This window comes from Melanotaenia boesemani, chromosome 3 (genome assembly GCF_017639745.1).
Source record: "Melanotaenia boesemani isolate fMelBoe1 chromosome 3, fMelBoe1.pri, whole genome shotgun sequence".
Taxonomy (NCBI): Eukaryota; Metazoa; Chordata; class Actinopteri; order Atheriniformes; family Melanotaeniidae; genus Melanotaenia; species Melanotaenia boesemani.
In genome coordinates, this window is record NC_055684.1 from 7,037,426 (window position 1) to 7,052,321 (window position 14,896).

The 14,896-nt window shown below is 40.6% G+C and overlaps 2 protein-coding genes across 6 annotated transcripts in view; both read left to right on the plus strand.

Annotated features, from left to right (window-relative positions):
* The window catches only part of plxnb1b (plexin b1b), a 132,669-nt gene extending 125,614 nt beyond the window's left edge, over positions 1-7,055 (plus strand). For 4 of the 5 annotated variants that reach the window (XM_041979794.1, XM_041979798.1, XM_041979796.1 and 1 more), the window contains 8 exons: positions 33-135; positions 206-372; positions 1,906-2,066; positions 2,142-2,289; positions 2,463-2,527; positions 3,047-3,122; positions 3,196-3,270; positions 5,449-7,055. In XM_041979794.1, the coding sequence (XP_041835728.1) occupies positions 33-135; positions 206-372; positions 1,906-2,066; positions 2,142-2,289; positions 2,463-2,527; positions 3,047-3,122; positions 3,196-3,270; positions 5,449-5,553 (900 nt within the window). In that variant the 3' untranslated portion in view covers positions 5,554-7,055. The remainder of the gene's footprint in view (positions 1-32; positions 136-205; positions 373-1,905; positions 2,067-2,141; positions 2,290-2,462; positions 2,528-3,046; positions 3,123-3,195; positions 3,271-5,448) is intronic. The other variant, XM_041979797.1, reaches the window with a different exon arrangement.
* Positions 7,056-8,222: 1,167 nt separating this feature from the next.
* si:dkey-19e4.5 (UBA_like_SF and PTH2 domain-containing protein) lies at positions 8,223-13,205 on the plus strand. Its single transcript, XM_041979809.1, has 7 exons — positions 8,223-8,386; positions 8,962-9,075; positions 10,099-10,170; positions 10,283-10,357; positions 12,203-12,300; positions 12,496-12,610; positions 12,756-13,205. The coding sequence occupies exons 2-7, from the start codon at positions 8,968-8,970 to the stop codon at positions 12,840-12,842; spliced, it is 555 nt and encodes a 184-aa protein (XP_041835743.1). The 5' UTR covers positions 8,223-8,386; positions 8,962-8,967; the 3' UTR covers positions 12,843-13,205.
* Positions 13,206-14,896: the final 1,691 nt, after the last annotated feature.

Genomic DNA, 14,896 nt, shown 5'->3' on the forward strand with positions numbered 1-14,896 from the left:
ATATTGTCTATGCATATCTCATGTTGCTTTAGGTCCCAGATGGTGCAACAGTAGCGCTGGTCCCTCGCCACACCAAAAACATTCACCATGACAACCACGACTACATAGCTGGAGAGAGTGAGTTCCTTTGCAAAGGTGACTTCATGACTTTTCAGGAAGATGAAGCATCCTGGTCAGTAGATGATACCGATAGTTGTGTGTACAGAGACGCCGATGCTGGAGGATGCAGATGAAGGTGGAGTGAAGCTGTGGCATCTGGTGAAGGCCAGCGAGGAGCCGGAACTGCCTAAACACCGCCGAGGCAGCCTGAGGGAGAGGGAGAGAGCCAAGGCCATCCCCGAGATCTACCTGACCCGCCTGTTGTCCATGAAGGTACACAAATACACAAATACACACAAACAACCTTAAAATACCAAAGATGATTAGTTTCTAAAGAAAAAAAAATTTCAACAAAGGTCCCACCTTCTTTTGGTTAGGTTTGTTTTCGTACTGAACTTGACTCAAACGGACAAAACCACCTGAACAACATCATGCAGTTCAACAACTGCTCACTAGGGGGTGATATTATCCAAAATGACCACTGGCCAAAAGGAAAGAAGAAGAAAATCCAACTTATTGACTGTCTCTTCCTCTCTTTGGTTTATTGGATGGTTCGTTTGCTTTCATACTGGAAGAGAACAGAACCAGGAGACCTCCAGTTTTAAAGAGGACCAGAGTTCACTTTTTTGGTTCACACCAGAGTGTGAATGAGCATTCACACGGTTCCAAACAAACCGTACAATCCATGGAAACGGGCCAAACTGTGGCTGTTTGAATGCGATCTAAATGAACTTTCTGATTCCTACAGTTGTCAAAATTTCCACTGGCCACATTTTTTTTTCTGGAAAAACAGTCCAGATTACAAGTGCAACTGGATGCATTGAATCATGTGTCTTTAAATAGTTTTTAATGATGTTTTTCATGAAAATACTGAACAACAACAACATTCTCTCAACGTTCACTTTTCCAACAGAGAACAAAGTAATTTATTAACCAGTCACTAATTGGTTACTAACCCGCCTAGTTATTTACATCATTGCACTGTGTTCAGACACCAGCTGGTAAACGACGCCATGCAGCTAATGTGGTGATTTGTTTCTAGGCCTGTCATAACAAATTTTGATGTGCGATAAATTTTCTTAGAAATTATCGCGATAAATGATAATATTGCGCAAAGCGATAATGTTATTTTGATACCATTTTCAACTAATATAAAGACAATGCCATAATTATGCAAGTACACCGTTTCAAAGATCAATAAACTTTCATTTTTAATGAACCTTTTACACCGAAACTGGAAGAAATTTTAAATAGCAAAACAAAAACAATAAGTAGAACGGAGTCTCACTCTCAGTAACAATTAATGAAAACCAAACACAACCAAACACAATAAGTATGATGGATAATAAAGTCTGTTCTGTAAACAAAAATTGCCTTTCAAAAAATATATTTTAAAAATAATATTAAACATGAGGCTCAGACAGGGAAAACTGGCAAAACTGCCAGTTAGTATCATTGTATTAAAAAATAAAAAAATTAGTGAGTGAACCGCGCTGCTGCAACGCCGTGCTGCACCTTTTTTACACATGCCGGGACACCGACCCACAAGTAATGCCGCCCACTGGAAATCCTCCCAAACCTCTCGATTAGCATTGCGGCCGGCAAACTTATCGTCCTCATTTTTTCTTACCGAGTCAGATGGTGTTCAGTAGAAATGATCACTGCGATCAAGCTGGGGTAAAAGAAAAAGACAACTTCCTAATTGTGGACACTGACTCACCTACCAGCTAGCCCAGTAACCCTTCTTCACAGTACTCCTCACTTGTTGATGGACAGATGTGTTTTTCCTCCGCCTTCATGATTCAGGGGACGCTGCAGAAGTTTGTAGACGATCTGTTCACCGTGATCCTCAGCACCAGCCGTCCAGTACCTCTGGCTGTCAAGTATTTCTTTGACCTGCTGGATGACCAGGCGGGACAACACAACATCACCGACCCGGAAACGATCCACATCTGGAAGACCAACAGGTACATGACTGCGAGAGTGTGGAGGTGTACTGTTTCTCTCTGGTAGCTAAGCTGATGATGTATCCTGTCCTTCAGTCTCCCTCTGCGCTTCTGGATCAACATCATCAAGAACCCTCAGTTTATCTTTGATGTCCAGGCATCAGACCATGTGGACGCTGTCCTCTCCGTTATCGCACAGACCTTCATGGACTCCTGCACCATTGCAGAGCATAAGCTTGGTCGGGTGAGTCAGAGGTTTTCTGTTTATGAATATGCAGGAAGAAAAAAGATGCAGCTTGTGTCTGTGAGCTGGTGCTGTTTGTCTGACATGGAGTTGATAATAAATCACATTTACCATGTTCCTGCTCAGAGCTCCAAGACTCATTTTCATCTGATTCCATCTTTTTTCCTGAACAGGATTCTCCCATCAACAAGCTGCTGTACGCCAGAGACATTCCTCGCTACAAACAGATGGTGGAAAGGTTCGCTTAGTTTGCCAAACTTAGTTTGATATAAAATTACCCTTTTTTTTTCTTGGATATATCTAGAAAACAGACATGTTTGGATCAAAAGTAACATCACAGTGCATTTAAAAAGTATTCACATCCCTGTAAACCTGAAACCAGAATAAATCTTTTCCAGACTTTTCCTCCTTTAATGTGACCTTTAAAAACCTGAACAGTCGCAGTGAAAAACAAACTGATCTGTTAATGTACAACAAGCTGGTTGCATAAGTTTGGACACCCTTAAACTAAGACTGTATAGATTTAATCTTAGAGTTCCGTCATCCTGGATCATCCTGACGTGGAAAAATTTCCCAGTCTCCCTCGCAAACAGGCTCCAGATCTGTCAGATTGAGGACATCTCTGGCTCATTTTTTATATTAATTTAGAATATTAACAGGGGTGTGAAAACCTTTTATATCCTACAAGCAGCTGATGTGGTGATTTGTTTTGAAGCAGGTATTTTATTTTAAGTGATGACGAGGCTGGTCTTTGCAGGTACTACGCTGACATCAGGCAGACCATCTCAGCCAGCGACCAGGAGATGAACTCTGCTCTGGCTGAGCTGTCCAGGGTGAGTCCCGCTACACTTTCCACACAACTGAGAGAAGATGAGCAGCCTCTCACCTCAGTGCTTTCTCTTTCAGAACTACTCAGGAGAGCTCAACTACCTGGTGGCACTGCATGAGCTCTACAAGTACATCAACAAATACTACGACCAGGTACTTTTCAAATACTAACCTTTCACATCTGAGCTGCACCGAGACAGTTCATGGGCACAAGAGAAGCCGAATCTGAAAACTATCATCGTAGCAGACATAAAATATATTTATTTAAATCCCAGTCAGCTTAAGTCACATGACCACTCTGAGTCACTTGGTATAAAAATGTTCACGCCTGAACTGAAAGACGTGTGAAACAGATTTTTAAAAACATGTCAAGGAGAAGAAGATCCTTAAAACTCCTCTAGATCTCCAGCACCCCTGAGAACTGTCACTTATATTATCACCAGTTTCTCAGGAATGGTAGTTTGTAACTCTGTGTGGTAGATTGTGATGGATGGCTTACCCTTTAAGTGATCAACGGAAGTTTTCCAGGCATTTATATCCCGACCAGGAGGTTTATAATCCAGCTGTAAAATATAGTGGTAAATCCACAATGATAACACCACTATTTATCACATTTTCATCATTAAAATGATCACTACTATGTTGCTAAGAGACCTCTATTTTAACCTAGAGATTATGATGAAGCCACTTCCTGCCAAACTTTCCACCAATCAGAGAGCTTATATTGACGGTAGTGTCCAATCAGGAGCAGGCAAAGATCAACATCTAACCAGAAAGTTCTATGTCTGTCTGAAACGAGGACAAATAATATTACTGATTTATTTATTTTTTTGGTCAAACAAAAACATTGAGATAAAAAATCAGATTGCATGAAAGAAGCAGCAGGCATGTCCGACTGTTCGACGAAGACTTTCAGAAATAAACCTGGTGTTGAAAAGGTCAGTAAAGAAACTATTTCTCTCCAAGAGGAACATCAAGGACAGACTGAATTTCTGTACAAAGTACAATCAGCTGTCTGAAGAAGAAAAGATGAAGGCTTCCATGAGTCTCATAAGCACCCAAAAACCACGGCCAGGAACCAGAAGAGGTAGCAAAAACTTCTCCAGGAGCAGCTTCTTCCAGATGTTTTGGTCACTGCCAAGACTTTTGTCAGAACTGTGCAAAATAATTCACAAAACACGTTTACTTATATTTATTATATTTATAACTTCAGGAGATGATGAAATACCAATAAAGGAGATCAATGAGATGAAGCACTGCATGTTTTTCAGTCTTTCTGCATCTACTGAACTTGGTCTTTGAGTAAATGCGAGTGAAACCTGAGTTTTACACCAGTATTCAGGGCTTTGTTAAGCTCCGCTGCATCCTCTGTGGTTCTGGAGATGATTTTAAACTCAGCCTGAGCCAGACGACACACTTCTCTCTGTATGAGGTCTTACAGCTGATGAGAGGAAGTAAAGCAAAGTCATAAGTCAGGCATAAATCTGGGAAGGATACTGGGAACTGATTCCTTCACTTTCACGTAAATCATGTTTATCCTTTAGACTGATCCTAATTCTAATATTTTTTCAATAAAAACACTAAAACATTGTGTTTGGGGAGCAGACCCACCGTTACCAACTATCTGAATTTGGCTTTAACACAAGTAGCTGTGTGAGCAGCCGCCATCATTCTGAACCAACTACATCTCACCGCTTCCACAAAAGGAGTAACTGGGAAATCATAATCTTCCAGTGTAATAAAATGAATGAACTGATGAGCATCACCTCATCGATGCTGTCCTCAGAGTCAGATGTGAGCGTCATTCTGCACGGATGTGTTGGCCCTGCTGAACTCGTCAGGATGGAGGGACGATTGGAAAGCATGAAAACATTTTCCTCAGGACCTCAGGCTGCTGCGGACACTTCACCAATCAAAACATCACACCTGAGAGGAAGCTCAGGAAGGTCCTGGATCTGCAACAGACGTTACCCGTCAAAGCCTGGCTGAGCTTGAAGAACATCGTCTGGAAGGAGGAGAGAAATTTCCAAGGGAAAGCTTCCCAAGGAGAATAAGGCCGGAATTTCTGACCAAGGTGTTTTTTTTTACCTGAGGTGTAGTTCTATTAATAGAATATTATTTAAATGGAGTGAAAACAGCCAAACGTCTTCTTTTCGCTGTTATTCTGGAGTTTTTACTCTAGGAGAAAGGACTCTCAGTTTATGGGATGTTCATAACAAAGAGTTCATGGGCTGTTACTTACAAGGTCTATAGAGGCAGTAGACAGTGTGATACGAGGTATTCTAACTGTTGTTTAATGTGTTTCTAATGTATTTCTTCTTTCTATTCCAGATCATTACAGCGCTGGAGGAGGACCCCACAGCGCAGAAGATGCAGCTAGGATACCGACTGCAGCAGATCGCTGCTGCCGTGGAGAATAAAGTCACTGATTTGTGACAGAAAACATTTTGCTGAGTTACTACTGAGATGTTTTCAAGCTAGGAATCAGAAGATGGAAGCTGGCCTCAAAGTTCACGTCCCAGCACATTTTCTGTTTTTTTGCCATCTGCTTCAGTGGCGTTTAGTGGACAGTCTGAGGCTCGGAGTCTTCTGTAGAAGCAGGATGTGCAGAGGCTGAAGGCAGATGGACAGAGTTGGGGGTCTGAAAGACCCCGTCAAGAACGTGCGCTGGGATGAAAACCTGACCTGGTCTGAAGACTGATGTCACCGTTTTCCCTCTGGAGTTTTTTGAAGCGGTACTTCTTACAGTTCGTGTGTTTGTCACTGCTGTACGGTCAGAAATTATTTCCTACTATCCAAGCTCCCCTGTTCTCCAGTTTCTGATATGGAATACTGAAGAAACAGGTAGAAATTTTGAGAAAATAAGGTTTTAGACAGCCCGAAGCCAGCTGCAGATATCACAGTTTAACGCCGTTCTACCTCAGCCCGCGGTGCTGCTTCAGCATGTCCAAACTTCCAGATGTTTTATCTGCCAGATCTGCCTTCACAGCCTATAAACACACACATTTCAGACATCTCTGCTCCATTTTAAGGTACTTAAAACACTCCAGCTTCTATTTCTTGGTTGTATTTTTGTTCTTTTTATCACGTGGTTGTGTATACACCTCAAATTGTCTGATTTTCTTTTAAGGAACTTGTCTTAATTTAGGACAGTTGCTGTGCCTCCAAGCTGAAAGCATGATGGTTTATGTGCATCAATCACAGAGTGGCACTGTTTCATATCCTGACTTTGACGCACATGAATAATACGTTACTGCTTCATAGGGTACATTTCATTTTTTCACGTCCTTTTCTCGTAATTTTCTTCCTCAAGGACTGAAATGGCCTCCAACTTGATGTCAGGGCAACGTATGATCGAATGCTGGTTGTTTTCTTCAGTTCAGAGTCAGTTCAGGGGGGAATCCAAACTTATGAATAATCAGACTTTGCAGCAAGGGTTGCAGCAGTGTTTGTTCACACTTTTCAGTAAAATGTCTCAGATTTCACATGCAGCTGTTCCAGCTTTAAGTAATGGTGTTCATGATCTACCCGATCCAAGAATTAAGACTAAATGTAAAACCCAACAGATATCAAAACAAACTGCCTGGTTAGTTGCATCAGTTTGAGCCTGATGCTTGTCCTTACCGGACTCAGCAGGTCCGATTGTAGCCCACAGGTCTGTCATTACGTAACTAAACACAACAACTAATAATGACTTGTATGTACAGATGGTTTGTTTTAGTTGAACACTGTTCAGATGGAGGGAAAACTAACTGCTGTTAGGCTGTATAAATTTAGCAATGTAGAGCAGGCTCTGCAAGGAGCAGTTTTAAAGATGTTTCTTATTTCATGTTGACATTATTGTACATACTTACTTTTAAATGTAACTGTAGGAATTTAACCTGTTTATTAAGCCAGTGTACATTTTCACAGATGTAATAAAATATTATTCAAATGGTGAGACTTTTCTTCTTTTAAAAACATGGTGATATATAGCAGTGTGGTCGAGAATATTTTGGATGGTTGGGCATGTAGGGGCACAGACTGGGAAAGGGTGGTATGTACAGCATAATAAGACCTTTTAAATAAACAAATGGGGGTCTAGATTTTGTAAAATAACTGATTATTACATCTAAAGTTGTCATCTCATGTAAAAATTTAAGTAAAATTTGTTAAGGCAAACAGCCAATTTTTTTTTTTCATCAATTCTTGTTAACGTGATGATCCTGCATTATATGTTAATAACTTCTATACAGATACTTCTACTTTGCCAACAAGAAAAAATGGCTTTGATCCGAATCATCAGTTTCATCAGGGTTTCTTCATCATTATTGTCAAACTTTAGCCATCACATCTGGTGGTTTTATGAGTTTTACATCCTCTTCATTAACTGTAAACAGTCTAAACAAATATAACCATGTGGACAGTTGGTGAGATGATACTGTATGGATGCTGCGTTATGATCGAGAATGTGGTGGTATTAATGAAGAACAACATGCACTACCAGTTAAAAGTCTGGACACACTTTCCCATTTGATTAAATGAGAAATTGGTATAAAAAGTAAGAAAATGTGTGCTGATTGTTAATATTCTTCTATGGATATCAACAGGAGAATATCACAGGAGATTTTGGCACATTTTTGAGGGGCAATATCCACATGTTTAGCTGTGTTGCTCATTCCATTCTGTCAAGTTCTACCTGGTTGTATAAGTGACTAATCAGGCTTTTTTTTACCCATGTATAATACAACACCAACTGGCATTATTAAAAAGGAGAAATCATCAAATTTCTTTAATTATTTATTTATGTATTTCATTATTTTCTTTTGCTAAGTTTAGAAGAAGTACATGACGTGATGCATTGATCTGCACGTGGGCTTCTGAGGTTCACCCAGTTAAGTCAGTTTACACCAAACATTTGTTAGAATTTGTGACCATTCTGTGACCCTCGACAGGTGTGGGAAATGAATAGATGCAGTGTAAAATCCAGAAATCTGATAAAATCATGTCTTAAAACAGCATTGGATGAAGTTTTTATTATTATTTTTTGTGCTAATGATTCACACTCCTCACCTTTAGGTGGCGCTACGCGCTTTAATGTTGTTTGCCATTATACCAACCAGAGAGTAAGTAGAAGCGGTGGAAGAGTAGGAGAGAAGAAGAAAATCTTGATGAACGCAATCTCATATTAGAACCTTAAATTGTTTTGTTCTTAAATAAAATTAAGCCGTCAACAATCCGCTGGGAAAACAAAAGAACTCGCCATTGTTGATCTAGCTGCGACGAAAAGGTAACTACAAAACCGACTTCGGACAATAGCTAGCTAGGCATCTCCCGCTAACGGCTCGTGCTAACATTAGCTGCGGATCAAGGAGTGCCGCTTTTTACTGTTAGTAAACACTAATGTCAGGGAATTCTGGGGGGAAATATCAGTGGAATTTTCATGGATATAATTAAAATAATAACGTTACAAATTATCTAAAGGCTAACTTTGCAAGCGTTTGCCGCAGTGTTATCTCTGCTAATGGAAAGCTAACTGCTACAGCTAGGTCAGTAGTTTTACGATTACTAGCACGACTTTTTTTCTTAAAATTTAGTTAGCCTTCTTTGTTTGTTTGATTAACCCTGTGTTACATGACTCTCTTATATGGGTAGAAATTCTCGTAGACCCGCTAACGTTAATTATGGTAGCTTAACATAATTGTATTTAAAGCCCCCCCCCCCCCCCCCAATAATTCGCATGTAATATCTATGTATATGTTTGATAAACAAGAGAACACAAATATATTAAATATATCATGTAACAAAGACTGGAGCTGTACTCCTGTTAAGACTGTTAGCTACAGCTGTTTTTTGTTATTGCAGGCAATAATGGAGCCATCGGAGGAACCAGGTCCAGACCCAGGTACTCAGGATGTGAACCCCTTGTTTCTGCAGCAGCTCAGAGAGCTGGACATCCCTGAAGAGGCAGCAAAACAGGTGAGACAACACAGCATCTTTCTCTGGTTATCAATGGAGGGAATACTGAATTTCTGTTAATGCTGGGGAAGGGCTTGGTAGAAAGTGACAACCACGTTTTCCCCATATCCCACCAAACTATTCCACAATTTGTACATATCATTTCCAAAAGTTCAGTATTTCATTCAAATCAGATGCAACATATGAGTCCTTTTTCCTCTTAAAGTCTAATTATTGTTAAGACACAGAGAAACACAATGACAAAATCGGTAATCCACTTTGAAGACCAAAAATTTTACTTCTTAAATAGTTTTATTGATGAAGAAGAAAAAGGTTTTATTGTACAGTTTCAAACCCACAAGTTTTAGAACATATAAGTAATGAAAGACTTGAGTCTGAATGGGATAAATGACTTCACCGTCATGGGTCTATACAGCGTACGAGAACAGCTTACTTTACAGTGTCATGTATGGCTGGACAGATGGTCACATAGGAATCTCAGTCATGATTTTGGCCTCCCACATGGTCACATAGGAATCTCAGTCATGATTTTGGCCTCCCACAGTAAAATAAATGGGATCATCTGCGATTAAAATGCAAACCAGAGGCAAAACGCACCACTTTAAATTACTGTATGACTCAGAATTTTTGTTTCTATTTTCATTTTAACGGGACAAAGTTTTGCTACTCATTAGCCTTTAAAATGAAGAAACGGTTCCAGTTTAACTATTAATTCAGAGCAAACTTACATATTATCCATTCAAGAGAAAATATGAAGAGATGATTAACCCAGTCTCCCTTTCATGCCAAACTGACATGAAACAAATGAATGATGAATGTCGTACCGACCCATTCATTCACTTTTTGTTTCAGCTGTAACAAAAGTCTTAAATTGTCCATAATAACTGTGGATTAGTTGTTTAGTATGAGTGAATTGCCAGTAAAATAAAAGGTTTAATGATTTAAAATTGTGGTGGTCATTGTTCCAGTGGACATCGCCTCTGTTTTCTGACCTTTCTTTTTCTCTTCTTCTAATCATTTCAGGCGCTCCTGCACACTCGGAACGTGTCTGCCGAAGAGGCGGCCATGTACTACTTCAACAAGCTGGAGAATGAGGTGCCCATAAGCTAGCCTTAGTCCCCTGCAGGTACACCTTGGTACATTAGACCTCGTAGAGTTTGTCCAAAGCCAAATCTCAGTGTCTCTTTGTGTTTGCTCTGATGTATAGGAGGAGGGGGATGAAGACCTCTCATTCAAGATGGTATTTGTGGTTAATATGGACCTTGCCATGGGTGTTGGAAAGGTAAATCCACTGGTGCCAGTGTGGACTAGGGAACGTATGCTATGTTCAAGTACACAAACAATTCTTAGTCTTTTCTAAAGAGAGATTAAAGTTAACATGTGAAAGTTGTAAAGATGTAAAAGCCAGCTGTTTGGTGCAGAGCTGAGAGAAAGTGAATAACATCACACAGTGTTACTGGTAAAGTGAAGGAAGGCACCCTCTGCTGTCAGACGTACCAAGACGTCAAATGTTTCTGTCTCTTTGGCTTTAACCACAGGATGAGGGGCCGTGTTTCTGCTTAAAAAAAAAACAAAACAGGACTGTCTGTACCTTTTGGATAACAAAGCTCTATCAGTCTGGTTGGCTCTCAATCCATCATTCATCAAACCTTAGATGGTCAGAGGAAGTGTCAGCATGGCTGCCAGCGATCTCCGTCAATGATACACCACAGCGCTGTTCGTTCAGGCCTACGCTTGAACAATTTTGGGGGGAAAAAATGTAATAGCGATTGTTTTTCAACAAATATTGCAATTAAATCTTTTAAATTCCAGCCTCCATTTCGTGTTTATGAAGAAATTGTTTTCTAACATGAGATGGAGGATTTCCACATGAGATGACATTGCAATATGAGCTGCTCTGTATTCTAACAAGGAAGGAGTAGATTTGTAAAACTGTGGACCCTGCAGGTGTGAAACCTGGATGGGGTGCCGTGTAACATGAAAACTAATCACACTCCTTTGCGATTTGCTAAAATCAACATTTTAAATATAATGATTTTGATTTAAAAACCATCAATCGTGCAGTCCTATTCAGGCCATGTGATGCTGTGGCATTACAATAAATTCTTTATCATTTTGAAAAGTTTTTAGAAAATATGACATGTGAAATAGTATCATGACATCCTGCAAAACAGTTTTTAAAGTGACACCCTCCTTTGTTGACTGCAGAGATTTAATTAACAATATAGGAAGTGCTGATGTGTGCAGACAGATTTCATCTATAACATCATGTGAGCAACAGTCAAAGCAGCTTTCCGTTACTGGGAGGATGATGACTGCATATAAAGCTGAAGTTATACTCGCACGGCATCTCCGTCAGGTCCGATCCATGTAGTTGATGCAGATGAATTGTGCGTATATGCTCGAGCGTAGGGTAACAGCGCCGTGTTGCAGTTTCTTTTCTGGATCTGCAGGTGACAGGACGACTGGTATTGTTTGGTAAATCCATAGGGTGGAGTTTCTGCAGTGGGTTTGCTTCAGTTCCGGCAAGTATTTCCTGTTTTAGAACAACAGTGGCGGCTGACACAGTGCGAGGCCTTGGAAAGATCGTGGAAGCAGATGGAGAAATGATCCGTCTGTTTAACATTTTACAGCAAAAACAACTGAGAAAAAGAAGGAAACGTCGTTCCGCAGTCGTTCAGCGAGAAGATCCGAAACTCTGGAAACGCGTAATCACAAACTGACCAATAACAATGGATTACTTCCACATCGCCACATTCCTGTAGCCGGACCGCACATCTGGTCAGGAGAGGGACACGTCGAGCCTCTGCGGACCTACGCAGAGCCTACTGCGGTGACGGCGTAATCGACCTGACGCAGATGCCGCATGAGTATAACTGAGCCTTAACAGAGACTCCTTGATAAGCCCAGACAAGTAGAAAAGTGACATTTACCCAACCATTGTGCAGCTGTGGAATGATGACAGTGAAAATGGTCCAATCTCACAAAAATGAGAAATATTCCACTCAGTGCTGCCCTGCAGTTTAACAGGCTTGTTAATGCATCTTTTAGGTAATCTTTTTGTGTTCCAGCGCGATGCAGCAGAACACGGGGAGAAACTGGGACTGAACTGTGTGTGTTTGTGCAGGTGGCTGCCCAGGTCGGCCATGCTGCTGTGGGGTTGTACCAGGCTCTACAGGAGAGAAACAGCTGGAGAGAGATGGCCTGGAAGTGGGACCATAGTGGGTAAGACCTGTTTACAATGCTGGCTGAGTGTGCGTAAACAAGTCATACATCTTATTTATAGGTTGTAGTTGTTTTGTTTTCTGTCTATGGTTTAGCATTGCTCTTGGTTCCTTTTTCTTATTTCAGTGTTTATAATTCTGTTAGTCAACCGAGTGAATCATCATGAACATTTAAATGAAAATGGTGTTGATACAGGGCCAAGAAGGTGGTGGTCCAAGGCACCAACATGGCTCATCTGCTGGAGCTACAGGCCCTGGCCATGAGCCTCAGCCTGCCCACTTACCTGGTCCAAGATGCAGGACTTACCCAGGTGGGTGTATGCACCTAACTGTTGGGGTCACATCGAAAAAGTGCTTATCAGCATGGTACAGAATGTGTTTTGTAATTGTTGCTCAGTTCTTTGGTGTACAAATGTGTGTGTTTGCACCAAATCAAACCCTCTGTGTATTTTGCAGGTGGAGTCTGGGTCCCGCACTGTACTGGCCATCATGGGAGAAGAGGATATGGTGAACAATGTCACTGGTAGTCTGAAGCTGCTTTGAGTGGCAAGATGTCTTTTTAAAGGTGGATGGTTGGCCTCCCCTGGCTGTTATGCCACATAGTAACCAGAGGAGGGCAGCATTTCACTGCAGATTGTTGCCACACAAGCATCAACACCTTGAACAAGAGGTGGAGAAGGGTGGAGAGCAGACATGTTCTAACAGCAGTAAACTAAACAAACAGTCAGCCATTTGTTTCCTTTTCTTTCTCTGTGCTGCTTAGTTAGCTGTTGAAAGCAGGAAGGGAGTGGGAGGGTGGCTCCTTCATTAGGAGCAAAAAAAAAAGACAGGTGAAATTTCTGTTAATGCCGACCTTTTTCTGTTGCACGTACATTTTATAAATACACACACACACACACACATATACTTATATAATGTGTGTGATTGTGAGGCAGTATGTAACTACTCTCCCAAAGATCCCTAAACTATACTCGATAATAACACTAACTGATTCATGGCTATATTTTAGATACATGTGACTGGGACATATTCTGTACCATCTGCCATCCTCGGTGTAAACATAATTACTGGATTTTCTTTAATGTTTCTTTCTTATGTAAAAGATAAAAGATGTGTTACATACTAGCTGTGGAGAGTTCACTGTAATTGATGAAGTTTGCAGCTGTGTCTAATGACTGACTAGTTTTTGCACATTAACCTTAATACACAAATTTCTATGAGCTGTGTCCACATTGTCACTAAGAAATGTTTGTTGGCATGAGTTTGCAGCATTCAGTTGTCATATTTTACTTATAAGGTAAATCTTCCATAAATAAATAAATGGTAGTGTTATGCATGCAGTATGACTTGACTAGACAGTGGAAATTCCAAAGTTATGTCGGTGTGAGTTCTCCATTTCGATGCTCCTTTGTTATATGGTCTTTTGTGTAAGTGCTTCTGAACATGGTTACTATTAAAATGTTCCCACAATAAATAAGTGTTTTGATTATTATTACGTGATCGACTGAAACGCCCTAAAAGTGAGATCTGCTGAAGCTGTGTGCGCAGTGTGGGGGATGGTAGTAATGTCGCAGTGCATGCTTGCACCGACCATATGACCTTGTTTTTTCATTGCGGTAACAATGGCGGCTTTGTCGTGCGCGTTCACCGCCTCTATGGAGCAGCAGCTGCGAAGCAGACCAGTTAACCTCACGATGTCCGGCTAAATCATACCCATCGTCGTGTTTCATAATGCTGGTTAAATCATTGCATTGACAAATGATTTACATATTCATTACACAAAATGATGCAACGATATTGCTGGGCACTGCGTTTACATAAACACATAAGGGCATTGTTACAGACGCGTCACGCATACTGAAATTCAATATATTACAATAATTAAAATAACTACAAATCTGTGTAAAAATTTGCATGGAAGTGACTGAGTGCCCAAATGACTTAAATGTGAACTAATAATGTGCAAGGGGTCATGAGTTGTTGGTTCAGTAGACCGACAAAAACTGCCTGAACATAGATGTCCGTGGTCTGGCAGCTCTGCAGTCTGCCAGGGGGCGTTGCAGAAGTGGTGGTGGTGGTGGTCAGGGTGGGAGGGGTCCCTAATGGCATTTGAACCCCTACTGAAGTAGCATGATGTGGCGAAGTTATCCATGGGGACAGAGGACAGCCAGTGATTCTTTTCTGCTGGCCTTATGACTATTATTTCATTGATTTATTTAAAGAACATGAAATAGCTTTATGCTGAGAGGCGGCTTACAGCGTAACTGAACAGGAATCACCAGTGTTCATATAATTATATAATACCTTCATTCGTAAATGTTTTCAAATCAACTAAAATTGATGAAGTTGCAATAACTTCAATGATTTTTGCTGTCCAGCCGTATTTCTTCGGCAACTATCCTTGCATGTATCACCATATAAAATCAACCCATTAGTCTCGTGACAAAATAGCACAGCATCATTATGACGGTTTCATTATAACATAAGTTAAAATTATTTTACACACATGAAAAGGTTCCTCCCTGTGAAAACCAGGCGGTATTGTTTTTTTATTATTTTTATTATTATTTTTTTACCATTTCCTCCTAGACATCTGT